The following is a 22,168-nucleotide window of genomic DNA, read 5'->3' on the forward strand; positions in this document are numbered from 1 at the left end:
CATAGCAACCTGGAAGAAACAAGGAAGCTGATAAGACTATTGAAACTACACATGTCACATAGAACCAGGTGTGTGTGTGATTACCAGCGTGCAGAGGGATCTTTGTTTGCAAAGTGGATGTGCTTCTCCTACCCAAGTTGGTGTTGTTGCTGGTTATAAAACCAAAGGAAAAAGATTGCTAAAAACCTTTATGGTTGTAGCCATTGAGTTTGGAGTAATCCACATGCTGAGTTTGTTCACTCAGCTGGGAAAAACCACAATGTGTTCTGTAGGATAAAGACTAATTTCTTTAGTGACTACAGACTGTTTAAAAGATAGTTGTGTACGTCTTGCAAGTTGTTTGTTAATGCTAGCAGGATTAACAAAGCATCTAATATGCTAACTGGCCATGTGCGGTAAGTTATTTAGTATTTCTTTTGAACCGCTATGTAATTATATACTTTTTTTGTGAGTATTTTAGTAACATTGTAGGTTAAATGAACTCATTGCTGTGTGTAGTGACTCATATATATTTATATATGGTTTGGGTTTTCTCTGTAAAGGTTATTAAGCTAAACATCTGAATTAAGCACTGAAATTAAGCAAAAGAAGATCAAGTTATTGCTAAAGAAAATTCAACAAATTGTTTCGGTGATGAAGAATCAGATGTTTTGAGTTATTCCATGTGTCCTCTGAAGTTGATTGAAGCTTTTTTCAAGTTTGGGCAGCCATTGAGGCTGAGTATCCCTGTATAACTTGACAAACATACTACATAAATTATAAAAATATATTTTTTTTTGTTTAGATGTAGGGATAGGGTTAGAGACAGGATCAGAAAATAAGGAGGAATCTTCAATGCCCTTGAAATTCAAAGTGTGAGGGCAAAAAATGCCCCGGAAATGAATTTTTCTGTTATTTATTTGTAAGATCCAATTCAGCTCTTAATATTCTATTATAGTCCTAGTTATTCACACCATCACATAAAGAGTTGATGTTGATTTAATTTTAAGGGTGAGAGGTATTAATTTCTCAATCTTGTGCCTTTGTATAAATGAACTGATTAAATTGAAGTATTTGACACGAATGAGACACTGCTTTTGTTTTAAATGGTTAGAAAAAAACGCCTTCATAAAGATAAAAAAAAAAAAAAGTCCATGAAAATCCAATCCAGTGGGTAAATATTGCCCCTTAATGTAGAAGTACATTTCTGACACTGGTTAGGGGGATGGTTTTGGTCCCCACCATAATATAAAAAACAAACATGTGTGTGGGCAGGTTTTTGTGGTTTACTGGGAACATTTTTTAAGTCACATACTGGTAATTACAAGGGTATTATGCTATAAATGTGGTTTATATCACAAAGCAGCCATATCACCTTGTAGCTCTAGACCGGTTACCCTCTGAAGATAAGCAGGTTTGAGCCTGGTTGAACCTGGATGGGAGACCTCCTGTGAAAACTAAGGTTGCTGAAGAAGACCTTATCACTAAGGCCAGCAGAGGTTGCTCACCCTGTGGTTTGTGTGGGTTCTAATGCCCCAGTATAGTGACGGGGACTTTATGCTGTAAAAAGACACCGTCCTTCGGATGACACGTTAAACCAAGGTCCTGACTCGCTGTGGTCATTAAAAATCCCAGGGCACATCTCGTAAAGAGTAGGAGTGTAACCATGGTGTCCTAGCCAAATTCCCCCCATTGGCCCTTTTCAATCATGGCCTCCTAATAATCCCCATCCATGAACTGGCTCTATAACTCTGTTCTCTCTTCTCCACCAATAACTGGTGTGTGGTGAGTGCACTATAGCTGCCGTTGCATCTTCCAGGTGAATGCTGCACACTGGTGGTGGTTGAGGAGAGTCCTCTGTTTAATGTGTAAAGCGCTTTGAGTGTAGTGTCAGAAAAGTGATATAATCATACTTTCAGAATTGTATTACATTGCAGGAAAGTGTTCTTGACAGGAGAGCTGTCATTAGATGTAATTAGAGGCACTTGATGAAGCAGGCTGTGTGAGGTTCACAGAAAGAGAGGCCTGAATACCTTTGCGCATTTCTCAATCTGTACCACAGATGTTTTTGTAATGTTCCTCACTATATGACAAAATTAGACTCTTAGAAAAAGGCTGAATGCTTAAATCAATGCTTTCTTTTAAAATGTGGATACTAGAAACAACATCTGCTTACATGTTATTTGCAAGTGTAGTAGAGCTCATGTGAGTGTGTGCATATATTTTATATGCTCATATGAGCTGAACTGTCAGCTGTTGTCAAGGAAATGTTCTCATAAACAATCTAACAGGAACAGAGTGATGGGCAGATTGGAGTAGGAGGGAGAGAGAGAGAGAGAGAGAGAGAGAGAGAGAGAGGGACAGAAGGGGGTAAACATATTGATGTGCATGTATGAAATTGAGAGACGCTAATGGTTTATGTGTTTTTTGTACTTACCCTCTCTTTCATTCCCCGTACTTTTATCATCTTACTAGCCAGAGTAAGACCCGATGACAACTCAGCGCACTTATGTACTTGTCCAAAACGGCCTCTGCAAAAACAAAAAAACACACACACAAACACAAATGAACAGTGTTGTATATAGTGTTGACATCTATGGTGTTGATGTCAAAGTGCAATTACAAATGTATAAGTTATAAAGTTACCATGAGTATTTTAAAGTGTTCAGGGGATGTCATAACAACTGGAAGCAGACCAGGGAGATTTTAAAACAACAGTACTTTATTCATAAGCACACAAGATCCTACCTTCACGCTGTGTGACTATGTGCTCATTAAACTCCAAGAGACAACACAAAGTCATTAAAATATCTCTGCACAACACCTCTGGCCATCTTCTTGTGTCATTCATCCATCTAGTCGTAGTTAAGGTGAGAAGATATTTTGAGAGTTAAACCGGGATGGGGGGAAGGGGTGCAACTATATTTATACACACTCACATACATACAGTGGCCCCTGCAGCTCTACGGCCATACGCACTGTGCATACCATGAGCACTCCGGCTGACATGAGAAACATTTAATCTCCGAATATTTCACCAATCATAAAGTGTGTTCCGTATTTCTTTAGCGATGACCACTTCGCAAATAAATAATTATTTGCAGTCGTTTCTTTTCAGTGAATTGGCCAAACGGGCTTGCAAAATTGTCTGAATCAATTTGTGATTCAGTACAATTTGTTCAGAGCGTTCTCTCACTGAATCATTTGTAGCGGAATCATTTGAATCATTTGGAGCAGTTTCTCACACAGTAAAACAATATTGGGATATTTACCAATACAGAGAACAAACAGCGCTGGATATACAGTGAAATTTACCTACAATCAACTGAAACAAAAAAGACTTTGAGAGGTAATTTTGAGAAACATCAGCTAGTGCTATGTCATATGAAAAGGGGCTGTTCAAACTGAGAGAACAGAGAGAAAGTTTGAGTTCAAACTTTTTTCTGTCACATTTAAAGTGCCAGAAAAAAACATCACACTAACATGTTCACATAGTAAAGGATGCTGTAGACTCACACCATCATTGGTGAAAAATACTTTCTGTGCTCCCACACTTTATCAATTTTGATCAAATCTTCTCAGTAAGTTAAATGACAAAATGCAGAAGTATGTTTATCACAGTAGATTTTTGGAATTACAACACTTCTTGTTGCCCCCCAAAAATTAAACATGTGCTTTGATCCTGAAGGAAACTGCTGCATCACACATTTCATTGTCAAATTGCTCACTCTGCATGTCACATTCTATGAATGAAGACCTGTAGAACTATGTAGAAATCAGAGGTGAAAAGAAACGAATTACAAGTACTCTCATTACAGTACTTGAGTATTCAACTTTGCTACAATTATTTTTCACCACAATAACAAAGTACCAAAAAATAGATAACATCTCTGAATTTGTGGGAAGAAGAAAGTTATAAGAGCTAAACCTGTTTAGCTAAAACGCACTGTGCACTTGCATAAACTGCCGCCATTGCCCTCTCTTCTCTAGCTTCTTTAAGACGTTCTGCCCTGTCACTATACAAGAACAGTAATATGGTGATTTTCTGCATATTTCATTTTATCTGGAAAGGAGACGTTCATTCAGGTACAAGGGAAGTGTCTGAACATGTTTAACCACTGATCAAACTTCATTTGTTTTTAAGGGGATATGTGATGAGGAGAAATGCGTGGCCGGGCCGTGATGGTGTACAGCTGGTGCTGAATCAGCTGATCAGCGGGAGAGCGAGATAAAGGGGAGCAAGAGGTGCCAGTTTGAGAGAGAGTGAGAGAGACGCACGCGGCCGCGTTGCATGTGCGTCTGTGTTTATGCTTTAAGTTAAGTTTGTCATTAAACATTTATGTTGACTGTTCAGCGGTTCCTGCCTCCTCCTTGCCTATCCTTTAACTGATATCTTGTTTTCTTGCTACAATATGTCTAAAACAAACTTTAAAATACCTTAGAAAGATACAATGCCAATAGTGCCGGAAAGTAACGGGGACTCTGGGAAAATTAACAAAACTATCCCAGAAATTCAAAATATGGAGGCAAAAAATGCCCATGCAACGTGTTCCCGTGTTTTATTAATAATATCTGATATAGTAACAATTACATACATTGCGATCTTCTTCTGACTTTTCACTGAACATTATTTATTTCCTGCCGTCCGGTTCCTGCACCATCGTGTGCACAGACAGGCTCTCCGCTTCTATCAATCCGCATCAGTTCGGTATTTTACTCCCTCATTAAATTCCTTAAATGTTCACCCCTCTTGTTAAAAAAAAACTGTCCTGGCAGGTAACACACTCTCACGGTGCTGTACTGTATTTCCCTGCCCTGTCTCACCCGCTAGGCCAAAAGTGTGCAAGGGATGGATGTTATATAAAGAAGGTTTGAGAAATCACAAAACAATGTAACCAAATGCTGTGAGGAGTCGGTTTGTCAAGCTAGAGACTGTGATTTACTTGTCTTTTTGTTGCACATCTGGGCCGTCCACTTTCCTCTCTATGATGGTTAGAGATTCTTTTTTCAAAACAGTATTGCATGGAAAAGCCTTAATCTCTATAAAACAGTAGACTTTAGGAGAAAATAGAATTTCAGGAGAAATGTGATTTTGCCTATTTACTCTGACTTGCAAGTGTAAAGCAACTTACAGCAAATGGGGGAAAAACAACACTGTATTGTGATTGCCACATGTCAGCGCAACCATTTTCAATTGTTCTAATAATAAGAACATTTTCTGGAGTACCAAATTAGCTCTTTAGAACGCTTTTATAAGGAATAGGTCACACAGTAAATGTTAGCCATCACAGGTAAAGAAAAAATGTAATAAATACCACTTAAAACAATTATTTCAAACTGTAATAATAATTTTCAATGAATGACTTTTACAGTATTTTTTATCAATTTAATGCATCTTTGGTGAAAGGAAGCATCAATTTCTTTCAAGAACAAAAATGTACAAAATGGAAGCGTATATACTTTATATAAAATATAATTTTCATAAAGTAACTAGTACTTGTACTTACTTGCACTGGTATAAATACTGCAAATACATGCATGGCTAACCCAGACACAAGGAAAACATTATTACAGGTAAAAATTACATTTCTCAGTTGTTTCCAAGTATTCACTGAATTATTGTTAGATATGATGCATTAATATAGATTTGAATCTGCCAGGTTTTAACTCGAAAGCAGATCTGTAAATAAAACATTACTTAATTAACTGCCTGTTGTGATTTCTATGCCGATAAATCCACCACATCAGAAAAAAAAAAATTATTGCTTTTTTTTGGCTTATTTTGGTGAGGCAAGTGATTAATTTTGTGCTTGTTTTTCCAGAACATGTTGCTTGTTTCTCTTGTGAGATCTGGCAACACTGCAATAGGTATTTCACCCACCCCTTAGCAGAGAGTAATGTCATTTTTAAAAGAACGTTATTAACAGTTCATTTATTTTGTTCTAACCGGTAACCTTTTGGAAAGGAGGCTGCGGAACTTCTGAACCCGAACAAAAAAAAATGTATTCATAATTACCATGAAAGTGAAACATTTTTAACTTGTTAAAAGAATACACTCCTATATATTTTTATTTCTTTATTTACAGCATTTATCAGTTATAATAACACTGTACGTTTGAATGCCTTCAAGGAAAATTAATGATATGTCATTTATACAGCAATGGTACATCTTCAATGCGCTCAAAGGTGATTGAGTTGTATGTGTCCCAATGTTCAGTGGATCAGTACCCTTACCAGTGCCTGATTTCATGTTCATGATATACTGATTCATGACATAGGGAGCTAGGGAGCTGACTGAGACACAGGGTTGATTTCCGGACTACTATCACAGTGAAATCGGAAACAATAGGTTGACCTTTCTTTAGAGAGTCTGTGCTGATTTTCGAAACACTGCCCCCAGTGGCCAAAGCAGCAAGTGTTGCTATGCATATGACCACATTGGAGCTCTATTTTCCAGGTTTAATGTCCTCAGAGAGGTGCCAAAAGCGAGTTGTAAAGCAAGTTGCTTTCAAAAGGATGTAATACAGAAATGCATAGTTTATAAACTGTTATCCACAACCCAAACCCCAAACTTTACCCTGACCATCAGCAGAGTAAACATGTAACGTTAGAGGGAAAAATGCAACCTCCGAAACATGCTCGTCGCTGATTATGCGAACACGATTACTTCCTGGTTTCATTGCGGGATCCGAACCATTCCCATTCATTTAATTTATGTGGAAAGGGTATTCAGTAATTTAAACCTATATGAAAGATATCTATGTCCATGTACACACTGCAGCTACATTTTCCTTGACTATTTGCTATTTTTCCTTGAATGCTTCCTTACTGTTTATTTACTCAATGGGTTGAGATAGATTGTTTGTGTCAAGATGGTTGCTGCTGTTGGCTTAAAATAAGTCCCATGCAAACAGACCTGCTCAACACCTGCCCAAAATAAACTCTGTCCATGATGAGTCAAAAACAAGCCAGTGCGTCTTTGTGGAGGGAGGGGAGGAGTGTTTATGGATTGGGTCAATATGTGCATTCTATATGTTCCACAGCCAGTGGCCTCGTACTTACAGTATCTGCCAAAGTTACCAACTTCCATTCTTATCTGGTTCACTGTTGTCAGATTGTCATATGTAATTGGGTAAATACAAGGCTGACAGTGTATGGATAGTACCAAGATAAAAATGTTAGTCAGTAGCCTCTTGTTGCTGAAGGTAGACCTGATTATATTTTGGGCAAAATGGGCACTAGTCCCTGCAGACAAAATTCCTTTTATCTATAACATTATCAATATAGGAAAGAAAGACAGAAGCCTGTATACACACTCAGAATATTAACCTTGTCCTATAGGTTAAATGAAGTGAGTAGCATTAAATGAAATGTCAGTGTCAGGTTTTTAACACTTTGGCTTACCCGCCCAGCAGCACATTTGGGTTGACTGCATAATATGAACTCATGGGAACCTGCTTGGCACTGACGATGCGATGCTCAAATGGGGCTGGAAGTGGTGGACTGTCATCTGGAAAAACAAATATCAGCATGGTGAGAGACATTCCCTGCCAGCCAAATACAAGCTGGAACATTGTGACTTGCTGATTTGATAAACGCTGACATCTGAGACTCAATTTGCAAAGTTGTAAGTTTTCACATTGAACTTAAGGACTTTGACAAATTATAGGCTGCAGTTTTAATTACAAGTGATTGATTGAACTGAAGTGCTAGTCCACAACTACATTACTTTCTAGGTGTTGCAGTTGACAGGCAGGGTATTTTTGCCACATGCTGTCTACAGGTTGCCAAGCCATTGTTCATTTTAGTTATCGAATTTGCTCACGTCACATGACTGCTCACAATACAAGGCATGCATGCATACATTCTGTAGTTTCCTATGCATGTGCCAATTTCCAGTTTTATTAGTGAGAATTGATCAACTCAACATCACCACATGAAATGAATTGATTTATGGTTAAAGCCTTAAAAGGACAGTACACCCAAAAATTAGAATTCTGTCATCATTTACTCAGCCTCATGTTATTCCAAACTTATGAGCACTTTTTTTTGTGAAACACAACAGCAGATGTTAGGCAGAATGACAGCCTCAGTCACCATTCACTTTCATTGCATCTTCATTCAAAATAATGAAAGTGAATGTTGTCTGAGGCTGTCATTCTGCCTAACATCTGCTTTATTGTTGCACAGAAGAAAGAATGTCATATGGGCTTGCGGCAAAATGAGGGTGAGTAAATGATGACAGATTTTGGGTGTACTGTGCCTTTAAACTCACCAATGATCAGATGTGACTCAGCTTTTCTCAGAGGTCCTGATGTTGCATTTCCTCCTTCAACATGGTCTGTTGTTTGTGGACTAGGAGCTGCACAGTTCTTCACAAGTGGATCAGTTTCCAGCTTGTTCTCATTATGTTTTGGTACAGGTGTCACCACCTCTGCTGACTTTTTATGTGGTGACTTAGTCTCTGAATCCTTGTTGACAAGATCTTTGGTGCAAAGCTGAGGTTCTTGATGAACTTCCAACTTTTTCTCTATTTCTCTAGAAACTGTTGTCTTGAGTGAGGCCTTCTCACCAACTAGTGAATGTTCTGTCTGTTTTTGAGGAACCAAAATATTCTGCTCCAGTTGCTGTTGTCCAATAACTGTTGTCTTGGGTGAGGCCTTCTCACCAAACAGTGAACATTTTGTCTGTTTTTGAGGAACCTCCAACTTCCGCTTAACTTCCTCTACAAGAAATGTTGGCTTGATTGAAACCTCCACACCAACCTGTGAAACTCCTGCCTGTTCAAGATCCCTGTGTTTACAGAGAAATCCAATCAACCATTAAATTAATTAATGGAATAACCAAAGCATTACTATAGAAATCACTGTAACACTTTCTATTAAGCCTATATTATAATGCGTTGTAAATGATCAATGTCTCATAATACGCCTTATAATGTATTACAACATCTCATTAACATTTGTAACTATTTATAATACACTGTTACACCTAACCTCTTCATAGTTATAACTTAAAGAGTACAATGCATTATTGAAACATAGAATTTTCTTTTTTCCTCAGAAGTTGTAATGTAATATACAGTATGCATTAGATATCTAATAAGTGCAGTCATGCAAAATCAACATAGTGTAAACAGTCATAAGGCTTTATGACATGATCATATACCATTATAAGTGGTCTGCAAGTAAATTTACAGTAAAGTTACAAAATCAATGTCTTTTAAAAAGCCATAACATAACTTGTAACACAATACATTACAATTCAAGCTTATATAATGGACATTATATGAAAATGAATTATATACAAAGGAGCACACATATTCTTTGAGACCTACTGAGATGTTTTAGTTTGTAGCTTCACAAGTTTTTCTCACGTTTTATTTTGGCTTTTGACTGTTTGAGTCAAAAGATTTCGTTTCATCAGATATGCCATTTTTACAATTTGAGCGATTTATCGTGAAACGCCCCGCTGCTAAACACAATGTACACTAATGTGTCCAATAGCACAAGGTTTACATTAGAAATCCTATATTTACTATATTTAGTTAAAAAAGGAAATGGAAAATGCACTCAGCAGTCACGCTCATGTCTCAGGAGGTTAATATCTCAAATTTTACATAGAATTCGTGATACTTTGTGTTCTGTGCATTGGTATATAACTGTCATTGTTTTATAATCACTTAAAAATATAGTTTGTTTATAAGGAGACACTGCTTTTGCCATTATACTTAAAACATCCCTAATATACTGTATATAATAAAAATATATGTAATACATTATAACTTCTGCAGATATAATTTGATGTTGGTCATGTTATAATGCAATAAAAATATAAGTATGTTAATATTTGTTACATATAATTCAATATTTTTTATAAAATAAAATATAAATATGAATAGGTAAGCATTTTAATTTCAGTATTATTATTGTGGTTACAATTATTTATGATCAATTATAAAATTTTATAAAAGGAGTATTATGAGACATTACAAATGAATTATAATGCATTTATAGGTGAATATGCCTTTACAATGGATTATAAATATGGGCTTCATAGAAAGTCTTACTGAAATGACTGCAGTGTCATTTGTTTTAAAGGTAAAGTGCTCAATATTCAAATGTAATAATGTATGTGAGATTTTGCTATGTGCAATCAATTAAATAATAATAACAAATAATTGTAAAAACAGAAAAACTGCACAATGGTACATGTACTGTAATTTGTTTTGTACCGGGTTTGTGGTCTATGAGATATTATATAATAGTTAGTTGTGAACATTTCACTGGAATGTTTCACTGTTTGTATTACATCGCAGGTCTTTGTTTGCAGCATTCAAAACTTGCATTTTTGCAACTATTCTAATTAGTGGGGGGTCCCCGTTTGAAACAGAAATAGACCAATAGCTTGAAAAATAGCTTAGGGGCCATAAGTGGCCTCTTCTACCATGTATGCCTTGAAATGGCCCTGTTCAGTACAACAGCACTCTTGCTCATCTCATGTGATATTGCTTCACTACAGTATAACTATAATATGACTTATCTTCATAATATAATTTGTTCACTTTTCAAAAATAACCATGTATGTGAGATCATTTGTAATCAGTTAAAAAAATATGTTGTTTTGGACATCTAGCAGCATTGATGCAGCATCATTCAAACATAGTAGTATTCAGGTAACTAGGGCTGCCCCCGACCAAAGATTTTCCTTGTTGACTAGTATGTGTAAATTTAACACAGTTTATTATATTATTAAGAACAGATACGCGTGTATGACACGCTGTTTGGCGTGCACACTGAGGCGTGCAGTCTCGTGGAACACGTGCATGTAAAAGGACACTCTCTTTACTCACTCACTCATCCTTTGTTTCTGTCCTCTGATTTATTTATTTTTTGCAAGAACAGTATCGTCTATGAGTACTGTAAATGACAGTTCAGTTCAGGAGGTGCTTTGAGTTCAGTTCACTTTATTTCCACAGAGCAGTTTATTGTGAACGCAACTCTGCAGCCTGTAAAATAATACAAACTATATAAAATAATACAAAAACACGTTCACCTCGAACCATGATTTATATTTCAGTGATTATTATCATCATTATAACTATAATTTTTTTCATTTATAATTGTTTTTATGTCTTCGTTTTTGTGTAAGTAATTTTCCGCCTAGGCTACATGTTTAGACGGATTATTGCTTGACGGTAAATGGAAAGGTGTATATATATATTTTGTTCTTTTATAATATTTCAGATTGCAGCGGAGTCAGAAATGACTCGAAAGATGAAGTTGTGGGAGTATTTTGACTTTATGTAAGCTATGTCATGTCAAACTGGCATATAATAATTCCAATGGAGCCATGCGTAACCATATTCAGCACAGCACATAGGTGTTAGCATTGGAGAGACTAGCAAAAGCAAGCAAATGACCATCACGTCATTCACTTCAACTTGCCGCCACTGTGATCCCGATCGCGTCCACCCTGAAAAAATAACTGAGCTTATCTCAGAGATGACAGCAAGAGACATGCTACCACTCAGTTTTGTTGAGGGAAAGACTTCATCGAGCCTGAATACACAATACCAGGGCGGAAAATTATCACGTCAAGTTTGGAGCTGGTGCATCAGAACATGCTCGCAAATATGAAAGAGGCCATGGAGAAGATAGAGTATGTAGCAATAACAACGGATTGTTGGACATCGTTAACAAGAGTCTATTTGTCAAGTTCGTACAAATTTAATCTTTGAGTCCAATTTTTTGAAAAACATTTAAAACTTTTTCTACAAAAGACTCAATTTAATGACTTTAAAAATCCCATGTGGATATGAATATCAGTTCCACATAATTTTTTACAGTTAGTTCTTTCAACAAAGTGCTAATAAATTCACTATTAAATTGATTAATATACAATGCATATACATTTTTATTCTGAGAATGGTTGTCTTTTTTGGACAATATATATAGCCTATATGAATGACGTTTTTCAAAGGCCGATTTTATGCTGTTCCATGATTGTTAAGATTCTGAACAGAATAACAGTCACCTGTTAATTGTTTTTGACATATGTTGATGTAATATGTTGGCTAGTACGTCATTTGAAGAATTCTGTTAATAATAGGCTATTCATATTTTTTTTACTTATTGGTCCTGCACTGATTTGAATAAATATGCCTATATTGGCTAACTCTGAGTGTATGCTTGTTTTTTTTACACCGGCATAAATGTTAAATGATCATAATGCAATGCAAACGCACTGCATATTTATGGCCTAATTTTAACGGCATAAATTATGGGATTTGACTGTTTGATTCATAGATAAATTATTTCAAATGGATCATATATACAAACACAACATTTTCTAACTGTCTTCTGGGGCTTTCTTACTTTTAGACTAGTCGACTAGTCAGTTACAAAACTTCAGTTTAAATGACAGTAAAATTAGTTGTAACACACATCCCTACTACATAATAGGCCATGTAAGTGAATTAATGGTGCGTTCTATTTACCTCGCTCGAATGACATCACATCCGAGTTGACCGCGTTCCAGTACACAAGTTGGAAAACCAAGATGGACGCATCCAGGCAAACCTTTGTTGTGTTTGCACTTGCAGAATTCAAACGGGGTGGGTAAGTAGCCATTGTTAGCAATACCAGTTGATAAAATCACATAAAAAAAGCACTATTTTGCGCAGATAATGCCGAAGTGTTAATTAGATAATTAATTAATTAATTAATTGAGTATAATTGAGACACAGACAAACAGAAGTGCTAATAAACAATATATTACCACTGTTTCACTTACAGTTGATGTGCCGAGCAGCCATTTTAATTTCTGAAGTTGAGTTGTGGTTCCTCTGAGTTTCCGAGTCAGAACTCCGACTTGAGGGGCATTCCAGTTAAAAGTTCCTACTGGGATTTCGGAATTTCCGACATCCTAGTACAAATGGAACGCACCATTATCGTGTGTTCCATTTGTCTCAGAAGTCGGAGCTCAGAGTTATTTTCTGAGTTCCGAGACTGACAAATGGAACACCCCCTGATGTCGGAATTCCTACTTGGAAACTCTGACGAACTCAGAGGACACCGAGTTCAGAAAGCAAGATGGCTGCAAAGAGCATCGACTGTAAGTATGCTGTGGGTTTAAAGGTTTTTTTAGCACTTTTGTCTTTTTTGTGCCATATACACAATACTGTATTTCCATTGCCTATAGGCATGTTGCTATGATCCTGTTATGCGAATTACCGCATAATGTGTTGTTTATAAAATGGTACAGCTAAATTTGGCTAGGTCGCTGCTGCTAACATCAACAATGGTCACTGCTGCTACAAGAACAATGGTCGATGTTGCTACAAACCCACTTCCCAAAGTTACAAACTTTTACAAAGAAATTGTAATGTAAAACAATTGTAATGTTTTTAAAAAGTTTAGAACAGCTGTTAGGACCTGCGAATGTGTTTACATTACATTAAACATTAACATACCTTCTCCAGTTTCTGGCATCTTCCTCGAGGTCTCTGAGGTGAGGGGCATACTTATGCTCTCTATACTCCGAAAGAGCTAGTGCAACAATTACTTAGCTGGAGGCATCCACCTTTTTTCCAAGTTGTCATGTTGTGTGTAAATGGAACGCATCCAACTTGGATTTCTTGTTTTTTTTTAACGGATATGACATCGATCCGAGTCCCGAGCTCCGACTTCCGAGACATATGGAACACATCATTATACTGGGTGTTTGGTCAATGATATATTATGGGGCAGCACATGCAAGTCTAATATAAAAAACTGTAAATCCAATAACAGCATGTTTAATTGTTAATTTAACTGTAATTGGAGTGTTGTGATTATAATTACCTCAATGGCCTAAATCCCATAATGCATTGCAACATGCATTCAGTCACTAGTTACCACACTGCATAGTACAAAAATAAGATAGAGGTAGTCTAAATTCAAGACATTGGCCATTAGTCTGATGAATTATGCTTTCACGTGAGCAAAACAGTCTATTATTTACAGGAAATGGTCTTTTGTGCCTCTATACAGAACACACAGTTAACGCATTGAAAATACACTTCTCTTGCAATTGCATTATCAACACTCCACCTTTCAAACATGATTGTGCCTTAAGAATATATTCAATATGATGTAGATTAGTTTCAACCAGGAGTGGTGGATTGATGTTCTCGATGACTGTGACATTTATTTGATATAGAGCGGTTTTCTGGTTTATTCAGAAATTCTTACAAATAAAACACTGGATTTCATCAAAGAATTATTTCATATTGCAGCTGTTCTTAGGGTTAATTATAGTTCGTTGTAAGATAATAAAGACTATAATCTTCTATGTTAGTTCACATCTGCTGGATAATAGTGTATAAAAGACCATTAGTGCTCCTCACTGACATCAGCTGCTGTGTAATTATATCCATTCAAATCAAACTGAGGATCAAATATTACTGCAGAACTATTACGGAGGACAAAGGTGGCCAGTGGTAAGTGAAGAGACATTGTTCAGTCTTCTGTTATAATCTATTTCCTTTCAAACTAAGAGTAATTCTTGACAAATGCTGCTGCAGTCTTACAAAAGGCAACATATTGAAATAATCCTTTCTAAAAGCCGAGACAAGCAAAAATGTGCCAATTCTAGAGCATTTTGTTCTGTAACTATCAATGAGACAGCAATTTGTGCAATATCTCACCTCTCTGGCTGAAAAGCCACATCTTCTTCCACTTTAGCTGTTGTAACTGTGACACCTTCTGTTTTAATTGGCAATGCAGCCGGTCTATCTGTCTCCTGTGTGGGTACATCATGCACCTCAGTCTCCTCAACTTCAAGATGGACTTCAGGAGCAAATGTCTGGACACGTGCCGGCTCTCTGCTTTTCCCGGTGACCTCCTTGGCCTTACGTAAAGCTTTATTGGACCATTCTCCTCCACTAACAGTGTGCAGAGGTTCAGATGATCCTGTCAGGGTTTCAGGAGTAGGTAGACTGGGGAAAGTGGAAACAGTGACCTCTGGCCGCTGGAGCTCAGTCTTAACTGTGGACAAAAACATAATCAGGCTAATGCCTGTGGTGCGTAAGGGACATGTCACCCACAATGGCAAATTCTGTCATTTGTCTCATATGTCTTTCTTTTGCTGAACATAATAGGAGATATCAGGAAGAAGCCTCAGTCATCATTCACATTCATTTATGGAAAAAAGATGCAATCAAAGTAAATGGGGACTGTCTGTCCCTAATACATTTTGCAAACATTTATTTGCATAACATCTTCTTTGTGGTCCACAGAAGAAAGAAAGTGATATGGGTTTAGAATAACATGAGGGTGAGTAAATTTAAATGTTTCATTTTGGGGTGAACCATCCCTTTAAAAGAATCTTGCTAAACTGTAGATTGATAAGTTCATACATGAAACTGCTCTAACAAATCACTTTAACCATAAGCTACAACTCATTGATAATAAATATTTATAGACCATTATCTGCTGATAACCAAAGATATACAAAAATATACTAGAAGCAGTGATTCATAAGAATCATACCTGAAACTTCTTGAACCTCCTCTGAAGTCTGTGTGCTCTGGTGGCACACACTGTCTTTGGGCTTAATACTGTTGTCATCTGTTTTGTTTTTCTGTAGAATCAAATGCAATTATATTACACTTTGTGTGTGTGTGTGTGTGTGTGTGTGTGTGTGTGTGTGTGTGTGTGTGTGTGTGTGTGTGTGTGTGTGTGTGTGTGTGTGTGTGTGTTTCTTGCAATGAGAAATTGTGACCCAAAACATGTATCTTTCATTTCAAGTATTAATCATTTTTTATATCATAATCTTAATATAGTATATCAGAAATAAAAGGGATAGTTCACCCAAAAATTGTCATATAAAAAAAATAATTCACTTCATTAATTCACTCTCATGTTGTTCCAAACCTGTATTACCTTCTGTCTTCTTCTGAACTCAAAAATAGATGTTAGGCAGAATGTGAGGCTCAGTCACCATGCACTTTTATTGCATCTTTATTCATACAATGAAAGTGAATGGTGACTGAGGCTCACTTCCAGTTGGTTTGGAACATGACGTGAGTAAATATTTACAAATTTGTTATTTTTGGGTGAACTATCCCCTTAAAGATTCCTGTATATAGATAGTGAACCATGCTGAGAAATCAAGGTTTGTAATTGTGCCACACCGAACCGAGCTCAAGTGGAAATGCTTCTGGAAGAGATGCACACCATGCTCAGAAGCATTAAGCACAATATTGAAAAAGCGCTTTTTTTTATTCAAGATCACCAAAATACCAATAATAACATAAAAAATTCAGATTTGGTGCATAATGCATGACTTTTAACTGTAAACAAGTCTGAAACACACAACGGGCTCTTATTTTGAAATGACGGAGACTTGGCTCCATTACAATGCTCTATATTTTAGTGTTTACCAATATATATAGTGTTAGTGTTTTTTTATATCCTATATATTCATCAGATGAAAAGTTTTGTTTCTATATTTCACTAGATGACATCTAATTAGGAATAAGGTTTATAATTATTCACAAGATATGAAGTTGGAGACACAATGTATGGGGCACATTTTCATATACTCTCATTTTACTTTGCATGCCTTCACTTCGATTTAGATTACTTAATTATCTCATCAAAATAGCGCCAGCCAAAGAGAAACATGGAGTAATAAAAAACTATCAGAGTAGATTTCTGCAGATAACCGATAGTTCCAAAAGCCAACTATTGGCATTGAATAATTGGTAAACCCGATATATCAGTCTGCCTCTAGTTACAATATTGTGTTTTTTCCCCACATTTTCATGATGCATATTATTAGTAGAGAGACAGGAAATCAAGGGGTGGGAGAGAGGACAATGGAATGGAAACATGGCAAGGTCAGACTGGTCCCAGGTTTCCCATGAGCATTACAGCTCAATATGCCAGAGCACTCACACTGACCACAAGGGTTAATTGTGGTTTTTATCATGGCTGGAACTCTGTATTGACCATTCAGCATCCAGGACCAAAACTATACCTTTTCATTTTATTTTACCCTCCACCATTTTTAACAATGTAGCTGTCTATTGGCACGTGCACCCAACTTATTTTTTGAAATTTGTATTCATTTTGCTATGTTTGCTATGAGTGCTAAGCACTCTCCATAACGGCGCATACTTTGGAAAATGATAATGTTTAAAATAGAGCTTTCAAACTTGTGTGTGTGGATAAGTGTGGATTTGGTCTATGTAAAAATACTTTTTAAAAAATTAAAAAGTAATGGAACTTGCCTGAGGGACAGCAGTATGTTACTAAACAGCTAAAATGGAAGAGCATTTTAGAGGAAAAATTACAATTACTTTTAGTAATGATATGTAAAAGTAGGGTTGGGTTTGTGTTTGGTTATGCTAATTGAAAAGCAGGGTAAATGTATTCACAGCTGAATTCTCAGTGACCATCAGCTTGGTCACATAACCCGTCTAGGAATTTGAAGCATGAGGCCCATTCAGCCACATCATAGATAAAATAGCAACCTTGGTAAAAGGTTAGCTTGCCCATAAATTTAACATGCTCACTAGCATGAATGCGTATCAACCTTAAAATTAAATGAACAAAATGGTGCATTCAGGTCCTCCTGGGAAGTACAACGTGGAGTGCGTTAAAGTGATTTTAACCTGTTTTGTAATGTAATATTTCCTTCTCTCTTTTTCACTTACTACAGAATACAGAAAGCTTTTTGTTACAAAATAAAGATCAAAGCCATGCATTAGGTGCATAATTACCCTTAAATATCTTGCTACAAACTTGTCACCCATTATTTGCTCATGCATTGCCGCCAAAGGTTTGCAGCAGGTTCACCACTACTGGTGAATAGCGGAAAACTTATAGCAAACATTTGCAGCTAATCGCAAGCTCATTTGTATGTGAAAATAATGATTGGGAAATTTACAGCAGTATGTCAGAACTCTAGATTTTTTTCTGGTAAAGCTTTATCTATTAATTTTATCATTCTTGTGTGGCCACATACTGTATAATGATGGGAATAATGTAGTTTTGTTGCAAATGTATTTCGCTGCATTAACGAGTCTTATTATCTGGCAAGTTTTATCCTTATTGTTCATTAACAGTACAAAAAATGCTAACAAACTAAATTGCACAGTCAAAATCCTAAAGTAAATCTCAATGATTAAAAATAGGAATTTGCTTCCACCATGAAAATACAGGATTCGAAAAACATTCTGAGGTTCCCACTCGTAATCACGACTTTGTAGTTCGTGTGTATTGAACTCATAAATATGATAATTCGCACCATAAGACACTGGAGGATACTTTTCAAGCCTTAAAACCCCACACAACCCAAAGCTTTGGGGCATTGACGCTGACTACCACTCATGGAGTCGTGAGTTCGAATCCACGGTGTGCTGAGTGACTCCATCCAGGTCTCCTAAGCAACCAAATTGGCCCGGTTGCTAAGGAGGGTAGAGTCACATGGGGTAACCTCTTCGTGGTCACTATAATGTGGTTCTCGCTCTCGGTGGGGTGCGTGGTGAGTTGAGCATGGATGCCGTGGCGTGAAGCCTCCACACGCGCTATGTCTCTGTGGTGACGCGCTCCACAAGTCACGTCTCAGACACGGAGGCAACTGAGATTCGTCCTCTGCTACCCAGATTGAGGCAAATCACAACGCCAACACGAGGACTTAGAGCGCATTGGGAATTTAGCATTCATAACCAACAGGTTGACTCGTACATGAGTAGCTTTCAGAAGATACAAGAATAAAAGTTGAAAACAGTTCTGATTTAAAGGGATTGTTTACCCAAAAATAAAAATTCTTACATCAATTACTCACCTTCACATCATTTTAAACCTGTATGGCCGTATGGTTAGTTAGAATGTTAGTCACTATTCACATTCAATGTAATGAAAAAACATCCAATAAAATGAAATTATGTTTGAGGCTAACATTCTGAATAACATCTCCTTTTGTGTCATTCTGGTTTGGAGTGCACCACGATGAATGTGAGTAAATAATGAAAAAAATTTCATTTTTGGGTGAACAATCCCTTTAACCTTATATACCCAGAGGTTATGTTTCCTTTGTTGTATTTGTGTTTAGCTTGTAGTTGCACTGAGATCTCTGATTATCATTGGGGAGCTTACTGACCTCTTCCTCTACAGTGTCCAGAAGGCCTTGCTTCCTCCATGGCACCACACCACTGAGGATAAACTCTACAATCTTTGAGTTGCGGAAAGCATCTCCCACATACCCTAGTACTTTATCGAGTGTGGACAGAGAACTTTCAATACCACTGATTTTCTTCGTCTGCTGCTGACTCTCCTGCTTGAGATTATGAAGCAGATCCACAGTTTCTCCACAAAGCGATCTGACCTCAGTAAGCAAGGGGAGCTTGTTGCCCTCTACTTGGCCATTTTTGACCAGATTTGATTCTTGGCTGCCCTGCTTGTGTTGCATAAGGCTCTTCTCCAACGATTCCATTCCATGACACAGTGAGCTCAGCTTTTGGAGCACCTCTGTCTGTGTATGCTCAATTTGTTCCATTTTCCCCTCCAGGACGTTCAACTTGACCTCCACTTTGCTCAGGCTACCTATCAAAGTAGTGCTCGACTTCTTAATTGTTCCGGATGGCGTTCCAGAGTTCTCCAGTCTGCCACCCTCATACATTCTGGCAATACAGGTTGCCAGAGTCTCCTGTTTACTCATGGCTTGCCCTGGTCTCAATCAGGACAGTGGCACAGGGGTGAGAAAAAGTGGAAGCCCCAATAATCCCTTTGTCTGGACTTTTTGTATGGACACTGAACAAGAGTACATAAGCGACTATTTGAGTTCTTCCAATCCCCCCTGGTCTCTACGCTATTGTGTGCCTCCCACAAGGCAGCTCCGACAACCCTGTTGTTGGTATGTGCCAGAGACATGACACCACTTAAATAAACACTTCCATTGGGTATCTTATCTCTCCAGTCTATTTTTCCTCCCCCTCCCTGTTCTCTCTCCTACCTTCTCTACACAGGCCTTTTATAATACCTAGCAGGCCTTGGTGATTGCCAAAGTTCCAGGGGTCTCTTGACGTCACTAAAACATTCAAACTCTCCAATAGCAGATGCTGCTGACAGGCAGGAACGCAAGGAATGACCTTTCCCAATGGCCAGTCATTAAGCAGAGAAAAGAAAGATGAGGACTCACTCTTTCATGTTCCTTTGTTTTGTCTTGTTTCCTTTTTTTATTTGTTGCTGCTCAGAAGCATCCATTTTCCTCCAATGGATGCAACCTATTATAACTATAAACACATATAATGACCTCCTTATTGGGCAGAATGTGACATGACATTGGCTGACATTTTAAGTAAAAATAAACCTTCGTAGACGCTGGTATGATGATGAATGTTATGCTACAACTGTCCTCTCTCTCTACTCATCAGGAATCCAAACATGCTCTTTAATGCCAGGAAATATTTGCTAAGAAAGCGTGATAGGGAAACTGTTTAGTCCTGTTTGGCTTTTTTTTTTCAAGCCATGGGTTGATTCTTTACAACCAAAATGGCATCAGGAAATTATTTAGAGACAGATGCCCAGACCAACTCCTAAAACAATGCATGCATGCAAAATATAACATAAATCTATGATCTATCGTCTCTTAACCTCCAGTTTGAAGAGTTGATCAAAATGGATAAAGTGTGGGAGCACAGAAAGTATTTTTCACCAATGATGGTGTGAGTCTACAGCATCCTTTACTATGAACATGTTAGAATGATGTTTTGCTGTCACTGTAAATGTTTTTCCAACACACACAGAGGTAAATTGGACCTAGCAGATCACATTCAGACAGCGATGAGATGTGCTTTATCACGAAACAAGTGTTTAATTGTTATAAGTGTAATGCTGCTTATTTTTTTGTATAATTGTTAAAATGTGTAGTTGACATGAGATTTCAAACAGTGACAGCTTGTATTATTTCACATGCAAGTTCATGACTTTAAAGGCAATTACATTTGTATTTTACTAAATGTATTTGTCACCCCACATTTTTAAAAGGGTTCAATGTGATAAAAATATTTGTAAATGGAAAATAAAGCAAAACGTAGGCCTACACTTTCACATGCATATGTGTGTGTGTGTGTGTGTGTGGGTATGAATATGGTGGCATTTCTTCCCCCGTCCCGGTTTAACGCTCAAACAAACTGTTTACCTTAACCACGACTCGATGGATGAATGACACAAGAAGATGGCCAGAGGTGTTGTGCAGAGATATTTTAATGACTTTGTGTTGTCTCTTGGAGTTTAATGAGCACATAGTCACACAGCGTGAAGGTAGGATCTTGTGTGCTTATGAATAAAGTACTGTTGTTTTAAAATCTCCCTGGTCTGCTTCCAGTTGTTATGACATCCCCTGAACACTTTAAAATACTCATGGTAACTTTTTGCAAATCTATAACCTATAAATACACTTCACTAGCTAATTACACTTTAACATCAACACCATAGATATCTATATAGCAACTACTAGAACGGAAGTTCAAAGACAACATTTTCAAGATGGCTGCATGCTAGTTTCTCTGGCGCAAAAGGTGAATAACCATAAAATGTTTCTTGTGTGATAAAATCAGGGATTTACCAGCTTCCCGCATTTTACCAGATTACAAGATTCACCATTTTTCTGCCTTCATGACTACGAAGTTAAAATATTGGATTTAACATTACACAGATAATGTTAGCAAGCAATTTTATTACACTAAAATCATATAAACATATTATGTTTGCGTCTTGTGGCTTTACATTTGAGCATGTATTTTAATGTCTATGGACTGGCCTATTCTCTACCACTGCAAGAGCCTTATCTCAACCACAATTTTTGCTATTTTAAATAAACAAGAGACAAGTCCAAATTAATTTTTGTGGTAATCAACATTATGGCACAAATGCTGTCGATTGAGCTTAACTTGTATGAAACCAGGAACATTCCTTTAATGGAAAAAGACTATCAAAACAGAAATCTACAGGTGCACATGTAAATGTAACATGCCAAATGTTTCCTCTGTATAACAAGAGAGGCATCTAGAAAGGTCTAGAGGTGAAACGTAATGGAGGCCTCACTGGATTTGCTATCCCTAAAGGCCTCAGTGTGTAATGGGCTCCCATATGTAAGCCTGGGTTGTTGTTTTTTTGTCTAAATCGTTCTCCAAAAT

The 22,168-nt window shown here is 37.2% G+C and overlaps 1 protein-coding gene across 2 annotated transcripts in view; it reads right to left on the reverse strand.

The window, feature by feature from the left end:
* mylk3 (myosin light chain kinase 3) overlaps nucleotides 1–22,168 on the reverse strand; it is a 47,211-nt gene that overhangs the window by 21,813 nt on the left and 3,230 nt on the right. The window contains exons 1-6 of one of the 2 annotated variants that reach the window (XM_052149034.1): nucleotides 19,132–19,816; nucleotides 15,513–15,603; nucleotides 14,669–15,008; nucleotides 8,255–8,772; nucleotides 7,384–7,489; nucleotides 2,417–2,510 (exon numbers count right to left, since the gene is read on the reverse strand). In XM_052149034.1, coding sequence (XP_052004994.1) covers nucleotides 2,417–2,510; nucleotides 7,384–7,489; nucleotides 8,255–8,772; nucleotides 14,669–15,008; nucleotides 15,513–15,603; nucleotides 19,132–19,689 — 1,707 coding nt within the window. In that variant the 5' untranslated portion in view covers nucleotides 19,690–19,816. Of the gene's footprint in view, nucleotides 1–2,416; nucleotides 2,511–7,383; nucleotides 7,490–8,254; nucleotides 8,773–14,668; nucleotides 15,009–15,512; nucleotides 15,604–19,131; nucleotides 19,817–22,168 lie in introns of those variants that run through there. The other variant, XM_052149041.1, reaches the window with a different exon arrangement.

Source organism: Xyrauchen texanus, chromosome 2, assembly GCF_025860055.1.
Source record: "Xyrauchen texanus isolate HMW12.3.18 chromosome 2, RBS_HiC_50CHRs, whole genome shotgun sequence".
Classification (NCBI taxonomy): Eukaryota; Metazoa; Chordata; class Actinopteri; order Cypriniformes; family Catostomidae; genus Xyrauchen; species Xyrauchen texanus.